Source organism: Aquarana catesbeiana, linkage group LG04 (genome assembly GCF_042186555.1).
Source record: "Aquarana catesbeiana isolate 2022-GZ linkage group LG04, ASM4218655v1, whole genome shotgun sequence".
In the NCBI taxonomy this organism is placed as follows: domain Eukaryota; kingdom Metazoa; phylum Chordata; class Amphibia; order Anura; family Ranidae; genus Aquarana; species Aquarana catesbeiana.
The window spans coordinates 258,854,973-258,876,883 of NC_133327.1; the positions used below are offsets into that span (position 1 = coordinate 258,854,973).

The window sequence follows — 21,911 nt, forward strand, 5'->3', positions numbered from 1 at the left end:
GTTTCACACACTGAGCACAGAGCCGCTCAGTGTGTGAACTCTCAGTGGAGTGTGGGGAAGGGAGGTAATCGGACGATTTTTGCACAAAAATCGTCCAATTTGTTAAAAAAGGCCAAATATCGGCCAATATATCGGTCGACCTCTACATGGGAACATGTGTATGTATATGGGGGTACCATAAAAAGGTGGCCTATGCATTACAAGAGATTTATGGAGCATTTGAAGTTTTCTAAAAGAGGAGAATAGCAGATGTAGTTTTCTTTCAGACTAAATGTTCCCTTTAAAGTAAAAGTCATCTTTACAAAAAGGTGCCCAAGGTGAATGCTGATGTATAAGCTTATTAATGTGCTTACAAGTACCTATTTAAAAGCAGGGTTCCGACAAAAAAAAAAAAAAAAAACAATGAAAAACCAGAAGCTACAAATATTGCAGCTGCTGGCTTTTAACAATAGAACATTTACCTGTCTTGGAGTCCAGTGATGTCGGCACCGCAGCTGATGTTTCCATCAGCTGTCGGGTGCTGCCGCCTCCATTGCGGGTAAGGGTACCCGGCAGAGTAGCCTAACGGCTTCACGCCTGGAACCCTACTGCGCATGCACGAGGCTCCGCTCCTTTTTCCTACTGGCCCGGCGACAGGTAGAGGAGGAGGGAGCCTCGCGATGATGTCACGTGGCGCGGCCCAGACTCCCGGAAGTGGGAATAGGATACCTGTCAAAAAAGGTGCCAATTGTGGCACCGAAGGGGGGTGGGATCAGATGAGCGGAAGTTCCTCTTTTGGGTGGAACTCCGCTTTAAATCGTAAAATTAATTCCTGGCTCAGTCTTACAAATAATCTGGTCTAGCAATATAATTGTGGCTCATGCAGGTGTATAAATATTTTCTATATCCTAAATTACAAAAACAAAATATTATTAAAAAAAGTAGGGCCGTACGGGAAAGAGTAATATTAGATACTTCACAAAAGTGAAATGGAATATGGGAATATGCAAAATAAAGTAACCAATACCAATATCAGTTATCTGTTATCCTTACTGCTTATGGAAGTTGGAATTGGTTGCAACAGGTTATACATTAGAAAAAGGAGTGTTCAGTATTATTCCTCAGCCAATATACTGCACATATAGCTATATATTTACCAGCAGCATTATCTTTGTCCTTTAGACCCCTTTCACACAGACGTTTTTCAGGCGCTTTTGGGCTACAAATAGCACCTGAAAAACACCTCCCCTGCAGTCCCAGTGTGAAAGCCAGAGTGCTTTCACACTGGGGCGCTGCGCTGGCAAGACGTTAAAAAAAAAAAGTCCTGCAAGCAGCATCTTTGGGGCAGTGAAGGAGCAGTGTATACACCGCTCCTGCCCATTGAAATGACTGGGCACCGCTGGCAAAAATCCTGCAAAGGGCAGCTGCACTACACTGGCGCATTTAACCCTTTATTTGGCCGCTAGTGGGAGTTAAAAGCACCCCGCTAGTGGCCGAATATCACTGCTAAAAACGAGCGCCGTTTTACAGTCAACACCCGCCTGCCCCAGTGTGAAAGCATCCTTACAGTGTGCTTATATTAAAAAAGCCTGCAAGTTACTCTAACAACTAAATGTAAATATACAAGCTGAACACAAATACACTTGAATGCAAATTACAAAATACAATTTACTAATTATGATTTCTAGCATATTCAGAAATGGAATCTACATCAAATGTGAGGACATAAGGTTACTCAGTAGACACAGCGTAGGCACTGCCGGAAAATATTCTAAAGAGGGTTTTTTTTTTTTTCTGGTCTCTACAGTTGTTTAAGTCAATTTTGCAGAAGTTTAGCTTCGAGAAGTGGAACTCCTCCTAGGCAATACAGAGGAAGCTAGTACAGTCTGATTTCCTGAAAATACTCAGAATTAAAACCCCCTGGGACCTGTTTATAGTCAAGGGAATATCTTTAGGAAACCTTACTGTAATCACAGAAATTTCACTTACAGAAAAGGTATTGCAAGAACAATATGCAGAAGCTTGATGTTGAAATACCAAAAAATAAAGCGCATGTTTTGTTTTCGTGTTTAAAGAAAACAGTTTTGCTTAAAAATACAATACAATTTCTATATAAGCCATATTATATGTTAATAAAATTCCTATTTATTCAAACTGCAACCAGATAAGATTTACTTAATGAGGATTTATCATATTAAAAAAAAAAAAAAAAACAAAAAAAAAAAAACAACCCTCCTTTATTTAAAGTATTGCAACAGTAAAAGAATATTGATAATCTACGGTGCAGCTCTGCCAAACCAGTTAAACTTGTGTGACGGTGTGGATGTTAGAATACGTAAATGTATAAACCAAAATTATGAAATACCTGAAAACACAAAGAATAGATTATAAATACAATTTCCAATAAGTGCACAATGAATGCCCAAAATAAAAATATTCCGTCTATGAAGAAATTGCTTCCAGTAAATTGGTGATAGTATCCGTCCTTAACAAAAATTAACCTACTCCACTGTGACCAATATGGTGGTCTTGTTATATTAAATCACCTCATGCTCCCTCTAGTCTCCCAGAACTCTCACCTCCATTTTGAAGAATATGGGCAAAAAACAATTCCTCCAAGCTCTCCACTCTTTACATCAAGGGCAACTTCCACCTACGTCCACAGGGATATACCTTGGTAGACTGATGAATACCTCCACGAATAGTAAGTTACGGTCTCTTTAAATATTCATGCGGCCAAAATGCATAGATCTCCACAAAGCAAACAAAGAAAAGTCTACCATAATGTAGTAAAATCAATAATATGGCAAATTTATTAACTAGAAATCACACTGACAAACTATAAAACCGCCATATATACAGTATGCGTAAAAAACAGGGTACTGGACTGCTCTGCGCTGTCACTGCTTACGCCCTATGTCACGGCCATGTGGTTTCATCAGTGAGATTAACAGAATAAAAAAGCAAATTTTGAATGTACACCAAACGTGGCATACATCCACTGCATGCATTGGTGCCAGGATAAATTAAAGCCAACCTCTAGCTTTACTTCAGTCTTGTACAGTTACAGGCTCCTCTCCTGCACTTAACTTGCTTACTTTGATTGCTCTGCACACTGCATATGTATATACAGTACTGTGCAAAAGGAAAGTGCAAAAGGAAGGTGTTAAAAGATGGCAAGAATACTTTCAAAACTATATATTTTATTGCTCATTTTGATCAATTTACAAAATGCAAAGTTAATGAGCAGAAGAAAAAAAAATCTAAATTAAATCAATTTCTGGGGTGACTACCACTTTGGTTTCAAATCAGCATCAGCATTAGTATTGTTGCATTGCTGAACCTTGCATCAGGAGACTGGACATTCACCTGGTAAAACTTTGAGAAAGTATGAACAAAAGACCAGGTGGCGGCCTTACACAGTTGGGCTACAGAGGCTTGGTGACGAAATTCCCATAATGGTGGAATGGGCATAGAAACCGCGCAGGAAGAGAGCTTTGCTTAGGGGCGTAAGCTTTTGCATTTAAGCTTCTTATCCATCATGCTATGGTGGATATTGAAGCAGGGTTAACCTTACAAGGTCTCTAGGATAGAACACAATTTTCCTGATAAAAGCAGTAGGTTTGAGGTAGCTCTTATAATGTAAGACAATGTAGAGACAATACCTTTGGGTGCTTAGGAGCAGGGCACATCTGGAATCCCCCATCTCTAGCATATCACATTGAAAACATCTAAATGAAGAAACCAATTTGTGGTGGCTGACATAATCCACCTGCCAAGTGTTCACTCCTGGGAGGTGGATCACAGAAATCGCTGAAAGCGAGTTTCTGTCCAGAGAGAATCTAGTGTCTTTCCTTCCTTCAAGGTAGCCAGGCTTCTCATGCCCCCTTGATGCCTGATATGTGCCACCATGGTTACATTGACTGTAGATGGATTAGGTGTCCATTGATGCAGGGTCAACCTGACTGCTCAAGAATGCTGATGCAGAGCTTAGTTTTCTCTCTTAACCATGTTCCTTGAACTTTCAAGGATTGCAATACATCTGTTTGCGTCTGTTGTAAGGACGGAAGGATTTCCCCACTCTTAGGATCTACCAGGAAAGGAAAGCACTTTCTTGGTCAGATAGGATCATAGGCAAGTTATGGTAAAGAGCCTGTTTTTCCATGGCAAAAAAATATTTTGTTGGAGAAGTGTTGAATGGAATTGGACACAAGGCACTGCCTTGAAAGAAGTGATCATTAGGCCTAAAGCGCTCATAGAAAATCTCACTTTGGGATTTCTCTTGAGCTCAGTTCTCAAGCATGAGACCCTAGAGAAAGATTTTTTTTTTTTCCTGGAAGAAGTACTTTTGCTTGGGATGTGTCCAGGACCAGACCCAACTATTTCAAAAGGTGGCTCTACAAAGTATTGACTTTAGGGGGGTGAATAGTACAGTTAAACCTTGTAATGGTGTATGATTGCTAGTTTTTAGCTGTTGGATTTGGTGCATACAACACTCACTTGATATCAGCCTGAATGATTAAGGGCAGATTTGCACTAAAGATCAATAGGAATTCCTAAACATCCAAAAACCTAATATAAAATATGGAATTACTGTATTCCATGTGACTTCCAACTGTAATATATACATGCTGACTTACTAATAAATAGAAGGGTTCACATCAGACCCTGCCCCAAATGCGTTGACAATCGTATTCCTTTAACAGCATACACACATACATCAATTCTAGGGTTAAATTGGTTCCATTTATAAACCAATGAGCCTATCACTTGTTTTTGACTGAAACAGGAAACCAAAAACCTAGAGGAAACCCAAGCAGAACATACAAACATGCAGATAGTGTCCCTGGTTAGCATTCTGCTGGACATCATTGTTGCAAGGCACTTGACCTTGAGATATTATTTTATGTGGTCACAGAGCTTCTCTGTTGCTTGTGATAAGCTTATACGGTATAGTATATAGCCTATATACAATATAGCTTTCCAACTCTTTAAATACTGGCAAGGCTTTGGTAGCAGTGCTGCCAGGCCACTTACTGCATTAACACGATCACCAAACAGTCAAACACAGCTCTCATCTCTTATGGAGTCTTGCCAAAACTCTAGTAAGGTAATGCTTCCTTATGTTCATCTGCTTCCCCGGGAACAAAATGTTCTTTTTAAAGTGTCCTTGTGTGCCAGCAGATCCATTGAGAAAGAGGATTTTTATATATATATATATATATATATATATATATATATATATATATATTAGTATTTCAGCAATAAATGCCATAGACAAATCATAATAGTATAGAGGATGCATGCTTTCATGAAAAAGTGAGCATTCATACACTAAGCAACACATTTAGCAAGATTTTTCAAGTAAAGCACTGTAGATATCTTTGTCAGTCCGCTGTGTGCTCTGACAGTGTGCTCATCCTTACATACTGGAACCAGAACAACAATGCAAGTGCAATGTAGATGCTCCTCCATGACAGTTTTTCTTTAACACAATTCCCCCCCCTTCCCCCAACAACATAACCTTACGTCTCCTTGGCTCCCCTGCCGCTCCATTCAGCTCTGGCAGCTGAAGTAAATATGTAGTTCCAGGTATGGAGGAGCAGGAGCTGAATCAAGAAGTGCTGTCACACAGGGAATCCATAGATCTGTGTAATTTATGACTTCAGCACAATTACACATGGCTTTCCTTTCATTTTTGGTGTCTGAAATTTGGAGTTGCAGGCGAGGAGAGTATATGTTTTTATGAAGGAGGCTGCATTAAAGTGTTTCTAAAGGAAAGATTACAATAAAAAAAAAAAAAAAGTTCTACTTACCTGCTCTGTGCAATGGTTTTGCACAGAGCAGCCCCAATCCTCTTCTTTTTGGGTCCCCTATTGGCGGTCCTGGGTCCTCCCTCCTGCCGAGTGCCTGCCCCACTGCCCCCAAATAGCAAGCCTCTTGCTATGGGGGCGGTTGAGCAGACTTGATCCCGAGCCACCTTCTGTGTATCCATTCACACACAGATTGGGTCGGCCCTCCATAAGACTCTATCCTCATTGTTCACTGGCTGTGATTGACAGCAGCTGCTGCGTGAGCCAATGAGGAGTGGGAGACACAGGAAAGCCATTGCTCTCGTGCACATTACTGGATTGAGTTGGGGTTAGGGTAAGTATGAAGGGGGGCTGCACCCAGAATGTTTTTTTATCTTAATGCATAAAATGCATTAAGGTAAAAAAAAACCCTGAGACTTTAAAAACACTTTAATGCAAGCCCTTTGCATTACACTGCATTGGCAAGGCACAGGTTCAATTTAAAAAAAAAAAAAAAAAAAAACATAACCCAGAGAAACAGATTTTTTTTAATGATTCCAACATGCCTCCATACAATCAATCTAAGAAAGTCCCAAACTCACTGATCAGTAACACAGTAACATGGCTCTGAGACATAGAAAGCTGTTTTGGATAGAGTAATAAAGTTTTGTGTCAACTTTTTATTTATCCATGACCCCATTGGTGAGATTTATCAACACTTTCTCTTCCTATGTATGAGAAATAGGGGGTTCAGGTATCACAGAAAAAATGTCAGATGACAGTAGTTATTACTCATCATGAGCGACAAACCATTAGTGAAACGCTCAAGTCAGGCGTTTCTACTGAAGTTTTTTGGGGCCAAAAATGCTTTTAATCTGCCAAAAAAAGCTCATGTACTGCTTTGAGTGACAGGCGTTTTTCTTCAGGCAACAGAATGCTCATATGTGAACAGGAGCCATTGAAACTAATGGTATTTGGCTTGTCGGGTGTTTTAGAGCTGAAAATTGCTCAGGTTTGAATGGGGCCTAAGCTCAAGGCAAGATAGGGGAGATGGCCTGAGTTGAGCATTAACTTATTACCTTATGGCCTGAGTTGAGCATTAACCACTTCCGGACCGCCACACGCCGATCTACATCCTTACTTTGATGGGGGATATCGTTATGGCAGCAGCTAGCTGCCATAACCCCGGTATCTTCGTGTTAAGCCTACGGTCCGGCTTCTGAGAAGAGTGGTTCTCTGCGGCCCATTTGCCGCAAGATCACTTTTATCGGCAGTGGAAGAGGGCCCCCCCCTCCGCCGTTTACCGGATCCATCGGCAGCGGCGGGGGCGATCACATGTTCACCCAAGCTGGGCATGGAGACGAGTGAGGGGCAGATGGCCCCCTCCCATCTCCATAACAATGCAGGGCGGAAGCGACGTCAAAACATCACTTGCGCCCACAACTCTTAAAAGGACCATTTTTTAAAATAATTTTTTAATTGACTTTTTTTCTTTTTTTTTTTTTTTTTTTTATTGCATTTAAGTGTAAACATGAGATCTGAGGTCTTTTTGACCCCAGATCTAATATTTAAGAGGTCCTGTCATGCTTTTTTTTTCTATTACAAGGGATGTTTACATTCCTTGTAATAGGAATAAAAGTGATTATTTTTTTTTAAAAAACAGTGTAAAAAAATATAAAGTAAAGGGTAAAATAAATAAGAAAAAAATATATATATATTTTTTTAAACGCGCCCCGTCCCGCCGAGCTCGAGTGCAGAAGGGAACACATACGTGAGTAGTTCCCGCATATGAAAACAGTGTTCAAACCACACATGTGAGGTATCGCTGCGATCGGTAGAGCAAGAGCAATAATTCTAGCCCTAGACCTCCTCTGAATTTTTTAACCACTTCCGGACCGCCCACTGTATATATACGTTGGCACTTTAAAGATGGATATCTCAGTAACAGCAGCAGCTGCTGCCATAATTGAGATATCCATCTCTTCAGTGGGTGGTCTTTACGATAATGGTGGTCTCTGCAATGGATTTGCCACAAGAACGTTATTGGCGGTGGGAGAGGGGGATCGGGTCCTCTTCCTAGCTGGGTATGAATACGAGCAAAGGCAAGATGGCCCCCACCCGTCTCCATACCATAGTAGGCCCCCACCTGTCGCCCATACCTCTTAAAGAGACATTTGTTGTCATTTTTTTCAAAATGACAAAAATGCAATAAAAAAAAAAAATGAAGTCCAAATATGAGAGCTGAGGTCTTTTTGACCCCAGATCGCATATTTAAGAGGACCTGTCATGCTTTTTCTATTACAAGGGATGCTTACATTCCTTGTAATAGGAATAAAAGTGACCCACATTTTTTGTTTTTAAAAAAGTTTTAAAATCAATAAAAGTAAAATAAATAAGAAAAAAAAAAATAAAGCGAACGCATACGTGAGCAGCACCCACATATGAAAACTGTGTTCAAACCACACATTATGAGGTATAGCCGCAATCATTAGCGCGAGAGCAACAATTCTAGCAGTGAATTCTAGACCTCCTCTGTAACTCAAAACATGCAACCTGTAGAATTTTTTTAAACGTTGCCTCTGGAGATTTTTAAGGGTAAAAGTTTAACACCATTCCACAAGCGGGCGCAATTTGGAAGTGTGACATGTTGGGTATCAATTTACTCGGCGTAACATCTTTCACAATTAAAAAAAAAAAATTGGGCTCACTTTGCTGTTGTCTTATTTTTTAATTCAAAAAAGTGAATTTTTTCCAAAAAAAAGTGCGCTTGTAAGACTGCTGTGCAAATACGGTGTAACAGAAAGTATTGCAACAACCGCCATTCTATTCTCTAGGGTGTTAGAAAACAAAAAATGTATAATGTTTGGGGGTTCCAAGTAATTTTCTAGCAAAAATAAAACTGTTTTTAACTTGTAAACACCACATCTCAAAAAGAGGCTCGGTCCTTAAGTGGTTAAACAACTGAATTCTGGAAGCTGTGCCCAAAAAGACAGAAAAGGCAGCAGTTGATCTTTTCCCCATTACTGATCTACCATGCCTTGTTCTGCATGGTATCCCTCTGTAGAGGTGTCCATCTTGATAGGAAAGCAAAGCCCTGCCTCCACTGTCAGAGCTTCTAGCCAGAGAACAGTAAGCAGCACAATATCACTACATCTCACTGCAAATCTCTGAAAAATAGCGGTGCCTGAGATCTCACACTGCAAATATACAGCTATATGTCTGTATATGGTATGGACACCCTTGCATACCAGGAAGAACATTGCTCTTTTTCAGGAGGAATTCCAGTTAAAAGGGTACATTTCTTAGGTACTGCTTAGACACAATAAATATTTCTAGATGTTCCCATAGCAAATAGTCACTTTTTAAGTTGAGTTCCATTTTAAGCTGAACATGGAAAGCAATACATTACAAATCATATTTAAACTCTAGCACACTTTACGTGCCTTCAGATACACACATTTCAAATGACCAAAACAAAGGCAGACAAAAATACATTGCAAGAAAAATGAGAATGCGTCAGGTTTCAAAAACTGAAAGCATGATATGATCCAAGATAATTATATCAATACAGAGAGGATTTAGGAAATAGGACACATTTTAGTAAAAGTAAAAGAATAAAAGTAAATAATGAATAAAAGTAAATAATAAATAAAAGTAAAGCAAAAATGTAAAGCTTCAGCTTTACATTTCCTGTTTACGGTTTGTAAAATGAATGAATTTAAATTTTAAAAGAAGAAATATTTTTCTTTCTTGATCTAATTCTGATCATAAACTGTTATGTAGCATTGGCTACTATTACATACCATCACCACTTTCAGACTGTCCTGATCTATATGGATTGTATTTTGGTTTCGGGGCAACTACAGGTGCAAATTTCTTAGGGGCTTGTTGAGTTGACACGGAGATGCTGGGTGTTCCAAAGCCCTGTGTGGTTTCCATTCTGGCTGTTACATGTCCCAGGTTGTCCCCAGAACTCTTTGGTGGTAGCCATGAAGGATGAGACATTTTTCACGTCTACAGAAACAGAAATGACACTTATTGGAGCCAAATACTTCAGACATAAAACACACACAAACATGTATTATTGCCATGGTGAAATGCAAGATACTGTAATTATGAAGCTATACATAAAACACAGTGAACATAGATTGAAAACATAAAGAGGAATCGCAGTGATTTCATGCATGAGGTCCTTGTATGGAATGTAATTGCAGAATTAACCCTTTTAATACCATCCAAGTAGAAACTATGTTGGTGGCTTTGGAGGGGTGCATACACACTCCACCAGGTAGAGGTGCCCTTCCTATCACTGACCCAGAAGCAACGTGTAAAACGTCACTTCCAGTTCCCCATGAAACTGGCTGGGAAAGAAGCTAATGAAAAGTGATCTGCATTCCATTAACTACACAGCGTGCCTGTATCCAAGTGTGGGATGACAGAGTACATAAACTTACCACACGAGCACGCCGGCTGCCATGCCAAGTGTGGCCAGTTTACTATTAGGAGGAAAGGCACAAGCAGGATCAACCAAGTAATGAACAAGAACAGCAGGCACTAATGCAACAGTAATATGGAAAATCAAGTAGAAATACTTTAAAAATTGTTAATTTTTAAATTTTTAGGATTAAAAACAAATTAACTTGGCATCGTAGAGCTGCAAAATCTTCCAACCATTACAATCAGTGATAAGAACTAAAATGATGTTGGTTGCAACATCATAATAAACTATGTCATTTGGGTCAGCTGTTTTGCAGCACTACATTATCCATAATGCATCTATGATATGACGCATGAAACAAGGTTACAATGGTTTTTCTTTTGGGCTGCATTCACACTGGAGCGTCACGTTTTTTCCGGTGTTTTGTTGTGCATTTTTAAAACATTTTTGAGCTTTGGTGTTTCAAGGAGCCAGCACCCGCCAGCTTCTAAACTTGCTGTCAGTGGGGATTGCCCGCTGACAGCAAAATATAAACAAAAGAGGCGGTTAAAAAAAAAAAAAAAAAAAAAAAAAAAAGGAGGAGGAGTGGTGGTCCCCCCTAAATCCATAGTAGCTTCCTTTTCAAGCATGCAGGACAGGATAGGAGGAGGATGTGCCCTCCTCCCCCATCATCCTGAACCATGCCAGGCCATATGCTCTCAACATGTTGATGAGGACAAGGGCCCCTTCCCCACAACCCTGGCCCAGTGATTGTGGGGGGGCAGTTTGTCCGAATCTGGAAGCCGGCCGTCTGAAAATGTCAGTAGCCAGCAGGGAGTTTTGAAGTTGGTGCATAGCTGGATTTAAGGGGAGTATAGTCCTGCATTAGCAACAGATAACTCAACCCTGCTGAGATGAGTAACTGGTTGTTAAGATGCCGGTGTGTGCTGGCTGCTAACAACCAGCACAAAATGCTCCGAAAACATGCAAAAATGCACGGATCGTGCATTTAGATGCATGTCTATGGATAAAAATACAGTAAAAGTAGCTCCAAACCCTTTTCGAGCTTCAAGTGTTTGGCTTCAGGTGGCCTGGAGTAGAGATGAACTATCTCCATACCAAATGCTCAAGTGTGAATGGGACCTAGTGTCTTAACGTATAATATACCATGAACATATATCACAAACTGAACAAGACATAAGGATCTGTAAGTGGCCAGTCCTGCCTAATATAGGGGTAGGCACACTAGCTTGTATCAGCTATCCGTAAACAATTATTATAAAAGGGTACTGCTTGAAGGGATGTGAAAATGTTCCCATGGGATAATATATATATATATATATATATATATATATATATATATATATATATATATATATATATATATATATATATATATATATATATAACCTAGCAGTAAGAAGGGTCACTGGTTCGAATCCCAACCACGACACTACCTGCCTGGAGTTTGCATGTTCTCCCTGTGCCTGCGTGGGTTTCCTCCGGGTACTCCGGTTTCCTCCCACACTCCAAAAACATGCTGGTAGGTTAATTGGATCCTGTCTAAATTGTCCCTAGTATGTATGAATGTGAGTTAGGGACCTTAGATTGTAAGCTCCTTGAGGGTAGGGACTGATGTGAATGTACAATGTATATGTAAAGCGCTGCGTAAATTGACAGCGCTATACAAGTACCTGAAATTTAAAAAAAAAAAAAAAAAAATATATAGATATCTAGTTTACGCTTTTACCAAGTAATGATACCTGGGCCATTTTCATACTATACTGCTATTTCTAGTGCTTATCTGTAAATTCAGGAAAATTGGGCTTATATAAAGCAGTGCACTGCTCGCCTTTTCAATTTCAGTAATAGAAACTGCACTCACCCTAAATCCTAAAGTGAGATTTAACCTAGCGTAAAGACAGCTTTAACAAAGAAAAGGAAAACAAGTGTAAACTCAGTAAGAGGTTGTGTAAACAGGGTAAATATATTTTTAAATGGAATATACAGGTTGTAAGGAAAATAAACAAAAAATAAACCAGTTCTCTCACTACAGGTTTCCTTTAAAGCTCAAATCCAAACAACAAACAAATCCGGCCCACCAGGCCTTGTCATGTGGCCCTACTTAATTTTGCAGCCGGCTCTCACCCTCTGCTCCTGTTCCATGCTGTCATTTGTAAACACAGAAGCTTTCTGTGTTTACAAACTCCAATTCATCTTAAAGGTGTTCTATCAGGCTGAGGTCAGGACTCTGTGCAGGAGTCAAGTTCCTCCACCCCAAACTCACTCATCCATGTCTTTATGGACCATGCTTTGTGCACTGGTCCAAATCATTTGGTGGAGGGGGGATTATGGTGTAGAGTTGTTTTTTCAGGGGTTGGGCTTAGCCCCTTAGTTTCAGTGAAGGTAACTCTTAAGGCGTCAGCATACCAAGACATTTTGGACAATTTCATGCTCCCAACTTTGTGGGGACAGTTTCGGGATGGCCCCTTCTTGTTCCCACACGACTGCGCACCAGTGCACAAAGCAAGGTCCATAAAGACATGGATGAGTGAGTTTGGGGTGACCTCAACCCAATAGAACACCTTTGGGAAGTAGAGCAGAGACTGCGTGACAAGCCTTCTCGTCCGCATAGGTGCCTGACCTCACAAATGCGCTTCTGGAAGAATGGTCCAACATTTGCATAGGCACACTCCTAAACCTTGTGGGCAGCCTTCCCAGAAAGGTTAAAGCTGTTATAGCTTCAAAGGGTGGGCCAACTCAATATTGAACCCTATGGACTAAGACTGGGATGCCATTAAAGTTGACGTGCGTGTAAAGGCAGGCGTCACAATACTTTTGGTAATATAGTGTATAAACTTCGGATATTCAATTCTTTTTTCTTCTGACATGTTATGTCACCATAACAAGGTCAATGGAACTTTTTGAACGTCCTCAATCAGTGCATTGTAAGGAAAATAATCTATATGTGGTATAGATTTCAAAGAATGGCTAGTTTGTTCAGGACTGGCCAGCTCCATAAATTCAGCCCAAAAGCTGACATTTGATGCTAAAAGAAGTCTCCAAGAAATTCTAAGTTCTGGGGTGTAGAGGTAACTCTTGGGGTCAAAAAGCACGCATCTATAATCAGAAGTTTGCCATTCAATTTATAGGCAAAGACCACATCTTCTGGAACAAAGTGCTGAAGTAACAGTACTCCTGTTTGTCAAACACCGAAAAAAGCATTCAAGGGGAAGAACCCCATAACCACCATGAAGCATGATTGTTGAAATGTTATGGTTGGGGTTGCTTTTCTGTTTTGGGCCTTGTGCAGCTTGCAGTCATCATTTCAATTACATATTTTTAAAATGTGTTTTAGGAAAATGAATGGACATCTCTCCAAAAGCTGAAGCTGAAACTGAGATCGGTCTTTCAACACAATAATGTTCAAAAGTTCACTGAAAAATCCATCAATGAATGGCTTAAAAAGAAAATAATCAAGGGTCATTTAAGATCTTGCTTTGATTTTAAGAGGAACTGCAGTCTGCTCACATAATTTGTAATAAAACATCTTTGCCATTCTGAAGCTTCCCTCCAATCACTTTGCATATTATTTAATACATACTGTTATACTGTACTTACCAAATATGCTGCAGATATCTCCCTCCACTGAGTCTGGTTGCATCCATTTTAACTGTAGGCAGCTGAAGCTGCTGCCTGTTCACTTCCTGGATTTACACAGACGCACACCTCCAGCTCTGCAGCTTTCATTGACCCTCTTATGACTCATCTCCCCTCCCTTCCTGGCAAACTCACGAGAGGGAAAGAGGCAGAGAGAGAGAGAGCTGTGCATGTCGTCATAAGCCTAGGCTTTTTACCAGACAAGAAACAGGAAGTGGGCTTTATAAGGTATTTACTGCCAGAAAAAAAATGTTTAACTATCCAGAGTTAAAACAAGGGCAGAAGATTTAATAGATGGAAAGATGAAAAAAATGACTTAAGGTCCGCTTTAATTAGCTTTTTGATTTAATAAAGATCACTGCTTTGATCCGTATTGAAATTTTGAAGTGGGATTTTGGGCAGTTAATGCCAGGAAACACACAAACTTCTTGCAACTGAAGGAATTTTGCATGGGGACTTGGTCACTGAAACAGTGGTGGGCAAAATGCCTACAAGGTATAATTTCTACTGAAGAGACGAGAGACAATACCAGCTCTCATGCCTAGGTGCACTTACTTTTTCCACAGTACACCATTACATTCATCTTTGTTAAATAAATTATTACAAAGGCATTTTTTTACTTGTGTTCTTATTCAATTATAACACCTTTATCTGTAGGCACCGTTTAAATGAAAATCGAACGTTTGCCTGTTCAAATATGTTGAAATAGTCAGTTTCCATGGGTGTACTGTATTTTACAACAACATAGAAAATTAATCGGTTAAATGCACGTCAAGATGGGCAAAACCAGGGCTCAACAAATCTCAGGCTCCAGGCCGCCATGTTGAATAGAAATTGCGTCCACACCTGGGCTTTTGTCATAGGTACATAGTTAGTCTGGTTGAAACAAGACACAAGTCCATCTAGTTTAACCAATAAATGCCAGCCCATTCACTGTTTGCACCAGGTGCAAGGATGCACAATTCCAATCGCCCGATATCTGGGACGATGTAGTTCTAGGCGCAGGGCAGTTTGTCAGATGGAAGCATACCGGCGGCCGTGATGGTGCATGACCTCACTTCCAGGTGCCCGTTGACAGTTACCCTGGCCATCAAGGCTGGGAAAGAACGTAATGCAGTGCAATATGCACTGCATTACATTTAGCGGAGCTCAGGGGAGACACTCAGGATCTTTTAAACCCTGGATGTCTCATTAAAAGAGAAATTGTCACCACAAATATCACATAGGTGACTTTATCCCCTATGTGATGAAAAAAAAAAATTTTTTTTTTTTTTTATTGTAAATAATTAGAGCCCCCCCCCCAAATATACACGTACAAACATGTATTTAAAAATATGTTGATTGCTTTACACCGGAATGAGAGTAAAAATTGGAAGGGCCAGACCTCCTTTGTAACACTAAACTGATGACCTCTTAAAGCTTTGCCCATGGAAAATATAGGGTACTGAAGTTTGTGGCCATTTTAAGGTTAAAGTGGCGACATGCTGGGTATATTTACTTTGTGCAACCTCAACATATATTTTACCAAAAAATTGGGTAATTTATTGTGTTTTTTTTACCCCCTAAAATTAACTTTAATGTGTCTTTTACTGAAATTTTGTGTTTCATATAACTTTGCAGCAATATTGTGAGACATAAAAAATAGGAACTACCATTATTTTATTCTTTAGGGCAGGGGTACTCAACCTGTGGCCCTCTGAGCCCTCTGATGTGGCCTCAAGCTCATACCAGGGAAGCACATGCCCAGGGTCGGCAACCCATTGATCATGATCTGGGCATGCCGACCCGCCATCCCAGAGCTTCAGAGTGCAGCAGCCGTGGAGGAAGCAGGTGGCCACGGAGGGAGCAGGAGCCCCATAAGCTCCTGAATGCAGGAGTTTTGATGCACTTTCAGTAAATGCACCACACCCGCAAGATATAATAGAAGGCTATGGCAAAGCGCAGCTAACCCACAGGAAAGCCAGAGGTGCACTGCGCTGCACCCGTGGTGGAGGTAAACAGCAGTGCATCAGCGTGAAAGCAGCCTTATAGGGGGCTCAGGACAGTAAGAGCTTGTTTACATTTGCGGTTTGGGGGAGCAGTAAACCCCATAGTTGACACATGTTTTTACCACACCCCAACCAGTGGTGTAGCATCAGGGGACACAATGCAGTCGCCGCCCCATGCTCCAGGTGGCCTGTGTAGCCTCCCTGTTGCATTCTGTTTTACACTTAGATAGGAGGGGTGGCATATACAGGACTGGATGCCCTCCATTTTACTCATGCAACCACTGAAAGCTGGCTTTTCCTCTTCTCCCTCCCAACCAATCACTTAGGTGGCCCTTGCTCTTCAAAAGGTTTAGCACCCCTGCTCTAGTGTCATAGGGCTACATAAGAGAAGGGGTTTTGTCGTTGAAAATAAAGCTTTGTTAGTTAAAAAAAAAACCTGGCTCCTAACTTTTTTAGCTGGCTCCTAGATTCAAAGCACATTGTCAAGCTATGGGCTAAACAATACAGTACAAAGCTTTATAAGACAATTTCACTAGTAGTGAAGATGTCCTTTAAATATATCCCCTGATTTTGTCCTTTGATAAAAAATTATAGTGTTGTGCAACAGAGGGGTGACACGTGCTAGGCATGATCAGTATGTGTACTCCTAACCCATTTATGCCTGGACAAGGAGGTGGTTCCCCAAGCACACTGAGATAAGCTTGGCCATGGCTCCCTGGGGACTCTGGAAGCTTCTATTGGCTGCCCCTCCCCGGGATCTCACCCATTCAAAGACACCTGGCCTCGCCTAAACTGCAATTTCCAGCTGCGCTTTCACATTCCCATGTTCCCATTCTCATGCTGATACAAGATTCCTTACTAGAGGTTAGGAGAAGGAAGAGTCCAGAAGCAGAAAGAATTTTTTTTTTTTACTTGGAAAAAAAACAACTTTATTGATATAAAACACATTTTACAAGCCATTGGGGTACATATATACATAGAAGGTCAATTACATATTATGACCAGAAGCAGAAAGAATTTAACCTTTTACTTAACAGTCTGCCAGTGTCAACTTCAGTCATCTTGATCTCTGGTGACAGCTTACATCTTCGGTTACAAACAAAACATTTGATAGTCAGAAACAGTGTGAGTTGAGGAATAGTCCAAACTCTACAGCAGGGGTCAGCAACCTTTTTCAACTTAAGGGCCGGATTCAATGTGTGTGAATGCATGGAGGGCCGCATTCACCTGCTAATAAATGAAGCAAATTAACTGGACCCCTTTACATAACACAGCCCCCATACCTCTGGACCCCTTTACATTACACAGCCCCCCTGCATATTCCACAACCCCTGGCACATCACACAGCCCCCCCCCCCCTTTTATAGAGTTACAGAGGAGGTCTTGTGCTAGAATTATTCCTCTCACTCTAACGATCGCTGCGATACCTCACGTGTGATTTGAACACTGTACATATGTGTTCGCTTCCGCATATGTGCATGGAGGGATGGGGCTTTTTAAATTAATTTTTTTTTCTTATTTATTTTATTTTTACACTGTCCCTTAAAAAAAAAAAAAAAAAAATTCTGATCACTTTTATTGCCGTCAGAAAGAATGTAAACATCCCTTGTGACAGTAATAGGCATGGACAGGTACTCTTTATGGAGGGATCTGGGGTCTAGAAGATCCCTCCTTTGCACTTATAAACATTCAAATGGCAAGTTTGGCTGTTTTAAATACGGTAATTTTTTTAAATTTGGCGCCTTTAAGTTTTCTGTAAACCTGAAGTGATGTCATGACATTGCTTCCGGGTCACTAGTTCAGGTCTCCAGCCAGCTGGCGGACGTACCGGCTGGTCGCTCGGGACTTCCGGTGGGACGGGAGAGCCCAGGCGAGCCGTGGGGGGGGGGGGGGAGTCTCCTCCCACTTCTTGGGATAACAGCTGAGCAGCTTCTTAGACGCATCGGTTGTTATCCCAAGAGAGCCGAACGCCAGCTCTTAACAACGGTTCCAGCATAACCCCAATACAACCCCTTCAAGCTGAGGCTGCATATTTGTGTACATGTTCGACATGAAAAGGTTAAAATGGCAGCGGGCCGGGAGCATATGAATTACGTGCACTGATGGACCTGAAATTTAGCAGCGACAGGCCGGGTGCAGCCCACAGGTTGCCGACCCCTGCTCTACAGGAATTGCCCAGAGCCCCACATTCCTAGCTAGGGATGCACATACTACATCAAGTCCTGCACCACTCCTTGCTTGCATCCCCCATAATGGGAAGCTCTGAGATTGACTGTTGCAGCCTATATCCTGCAGTAAGCTTGCTTCTCAGTTCCTCCCATCAAGACTGTACACGGATGGCTCCCCACCATAATTATATATATATATTAGCTTCCTACCCAGGGTTCTCCACTGCTGCTAAGGGCAGGGCTGGCATTAAAGTGGTTGTAAACCCTTACATATACCAAGTGAAGTGACTGGCCTCAGGTGATATACAGAGATTAAACAAATCTTCCTACATAAGTTGTACCTGTCTATCCGCAGTCTTCTCTTCTCTACATCCGTTAAGTGCTGAGTTTATGAAACTTGCAGAGCTGTCAAAAAATGTGGGCGAAGAGCTGAAGTTATACTCTGCAGAGCTCAGTGAGAGGATCTCAGAGCTGACTGGAGGAAAGGGACACCCCCCCGTCCACACAGCAACAGAGCTGAGGCTGTCAATCAGCTGGAGGTCCCTCCCCTGTCACCATGTTTCTCTTGGTGTCAGGAAAGCTTGTCAGAAGTGATTCATGCTGATAGCAAAGGAACGAAGCAGCAGACAGGGATGGCACTTAGTGCTCCGGACTGAGACAAGTACATACTATAGAGGTATATGCTTTGTTCATTTTTCATTTCTGGAGGTTTACAACCACTTTAACTCTAACTGCCCATTGCTTATCCCTGGTATTCTACCAATGAGGACCTCTAGTGGCTCCTATGACACTTGTACCATGTAAAAAAAAAAAAAAATAGTATTACCTGTGCTTTTAGTAGTGTCCATAGAGGTGAGCACTAGTCCAGGCAGCAGGCAGGGATGTGCTTCGCGACAGCAATAGTAATTATCCAGGCAGCAGGCAGGAATATTGTCTATAGTCAGCACACAGATATTGTCAGCACAGCTAAAGCATTTGTCCATCGGAATTGTCAAGGCAGAGACATCCAGCACAGCCATAACATTGATCCTGGTACACTTACCTACAGACACTCATTGTACCACTCTCCAGCCCTTCATAAACATACTGCCTCTCTTGCTACAGCTATATATTTCCATAGTCCAGGTAGCAGGCAGAGGTGTGGTCAGTTCATGCGGCAGGCAGAGGCATGATAGCAGTAAGTCAGCAGCAGGCTAAGGGCTGCAATCAGGTAAGACCTGTGCACAGGGGGCACAGGGGCAGAGGCTCCAGACCCCAATCCGGAAACTACGAAACCCGGAGAAAACAAAGATTTGTTTTCTTCATCTGGAAAAACATTTCTGGAGCCCCTCACGTGTGAGACCCCTGTGTACTAGAGTAGCAGGGCAACAGGTCAATCCAAGCGGTAGGCAAAAGCATAGTCAGTAAAATAGGCCAGGGTCAGTTCACGTGGAAGCAGTCCAAATGGTAGGCAGAGGCATAGTCAGAAAAAAGGCCAGGGTCAGTTCACATGGAAGGCAGTGGCATGGTTATTTGAGGAAGCATGGAAAATGGTCAGCACAGACGATGAAAATGGGGAAATGGTTAAAAATATGGGCTCATATTTTAGGGATGAGTGATAAAGTTGGAATCAATGCAAAGGCCAGATTCGGAGGGACACTGGGGACAATGGTACCTGGTATCTCTTCAAAATCCTCTTTTGCTGTACATGCAACATTTTTTTTGCCGTCTTCAGCCTGCTTCAGATGCTGGAATATTGTACGGGAAGTGGCGCTCATGAAGTTGGCTAACAGCAGGGAAGGTCTTCGGGGGGTGGGGGGGGTCTTTGTTGATAAATGAGGAACATGACAACTTCTTCGATGAATTATAGGAAGGGGGCGGGGCTTTCCATGGATTTGGTGTAGACTATGCATTATAAATGGCCAAATGGATGAGATAAATTGCTACCTTCTTGTACCAGAAACTGACCTCCTTATTGACAAATAGGGTTGAATCATTTGGTCATTGAAATCCACCGCCCCCCATGTAGAGATTCTAATCTTGGGCACATGTTGGCTTTTCAATGGGACCTCGTCTTCTTTGAACCTCAATTGTAGTATCATGGATGGTGAACATCTTGTGCACATTCCCATTATCCTTCCATCTCAAGGCCAGCACTTTGTTGCTTTTCAAAGTTGCTCTTTCTCCCCTTCGCAGCTTTTTGTTCACTAGAGATTGTGGGAAGCCCTTTCTGTTCTTTCTGGAGGTTCCACAGGCCAGGGTTTTTGCGATGTACAAAGTGATTGTGCAAAGTGTTTGAAAAGAGGCAGGGTGGAGTAAAAGTTATCAAGGTATACGTAATATCCTATGTTCAGCAGTGGGTATGCCAGGTCCTATACAATTTTTCCAGTTGTGCCCATGTAGGCCGGGCACTCGGGGCTGGAGCTGGGAATCTCTTCCCTCGTACATGCGGAACGCATACACAGATATCCCGGTGACGCTCTCGCAAAGCTTCTAAAATTTCACTCCGTATCTGGCCCTTTTTCTAGGAATATATTGCTTTATTCCTAGCCGGCCTGAAAAAAGGATACCAAGGAACTCATCTACACATATATGCTGATCAGCGACATAGAGTTCTGCAAATCGTTGGTAAAAGAAATTTGAGTGGGCAAATTATACAAAATCTATCGTAATTTGGATGATTTCAGGGAGGGCACTGGGTATTGTCGCATAGTCATCTTGTATCGGGACCTGGACATTACGGCAGAATAATATACAGTCCCTGACAAAAGTCTTGTCACTTCTCTATTTTATAGACACTCCTGCTATTAACCTGACTTTTAATTAATCAATTGGTGTTAGAAAGAGCTCATGTGAAAAGCTAAAGCCCTCCCAAATGATGTTTAATGCACTGAAATAAATTAGTTTCACTGAAAAAAGATTTTTCATTTAATCAAGACAGACAGGTCAAATTTTGGCAATACAAAAGTTGTCGCCTATACAGAAATCCAAAAATATGTCAGCAAATTAAGTAGTGGTGCTGTGAGATCCAAATTTAATATCTTGTATGACTTCCATGAGCTTGAAGGACAGCATCCATGCGGTTTGGCAAGGATTCATACAATTTATTGATGAAGTCATCAGGAATAGCAAAGAAAACAGTCTTGCATGCCTCCCAGAGTTCATCAATATTCTTTGGTTTCGTCTTCCATGTTTCATCTTTCATCCTACACCACATATGCTCAATGATGTTCATGTCTGGTGACTGGGCTGGCCAACCCTGGAGCATCTTGATCTTCTTTGTCTTAAGGAACTTTGATGTGGAGATAGAAGTATGCGATGGAGCACCATCCTGCTGCAAAATTTGGCCTTTTTTATGGTTGGGAATATAAGAGGTAGCTAAGATTTCTTGGTATTTTAGACTATTGATGTTGCCTTCCACCCCGCAGATCCCTTGCACACCCCCATACTGGATGTCACCCCAGACCATGATTTTGCCTCCACCAAACTTCACTGTTTTAAGGGTAAATCTTGGCTCCATGCGGGTTCCAGTAGGTCTCCTGCAATATTTGCGGCGACTGTGGTGTAATTCAACAGAAGATTCATCTGAAAAATCCACCTTCTGCCACTTTTCCAGAGTCCATCCTTTTAGCAGGCTGTGGCCCTTGGCAAATGCCACACGGTTTTTCAATTGTCTTTTGTTTAGTGCTGGCTTATGGGCACTGATTCGACCATGGAGGCCATTTCAAGACAGAATCCAACAAACTTTTCTGGTTGACACAGGGACTTCAGGTGACCAGGTCTCATGGAGCTCTGCTGCAGTGGAAAATGGTCTGGCCTTGGATTTTCGAGCCAACAAACGGTCCTCTCGAGCAGTTGTCTTGCAGGGTCGGCCTGACCTGGCCTTGTCCAAAACGTCTCCAGTCTCTTCAAATCTTTTTTTTATCCT

General features: G+C 41.6%; 1 protein-coding gene across 4 annotated transcripts in view; it reads right to left on the minus strand.

Annotated features, from left to right (window-relative positions):
• Positions 1 to 21,911, minus strand: part of LPP (LIM domain containing preferred translocation partner in lipoma) — a 582,414-nt gene that overhangs the window by 372,900 nt on the left and 187,603 nt on the right. For 2 of the 4 annotated variants that reach the window (XM_073626410.1, XM_073626411.1), the window contains one exon: positions 9,575 to 9,785. The exons of the other annotated variants lie outside the window; for them this stretch is intronic. In XM_073626410.1, the coding sequence (XP_073482511.1) occupies positions 9,575 to 9,776 (202 nt within the window). In that variant the 5' untranslated portion in view covers positions 9,777 to 9,785. The remainder of the gene's footprint in view (positions 1 to 9,574; positions 9,786 to 21,911) is intronic. 4 annotated transcript variants of the gene reach the window in all.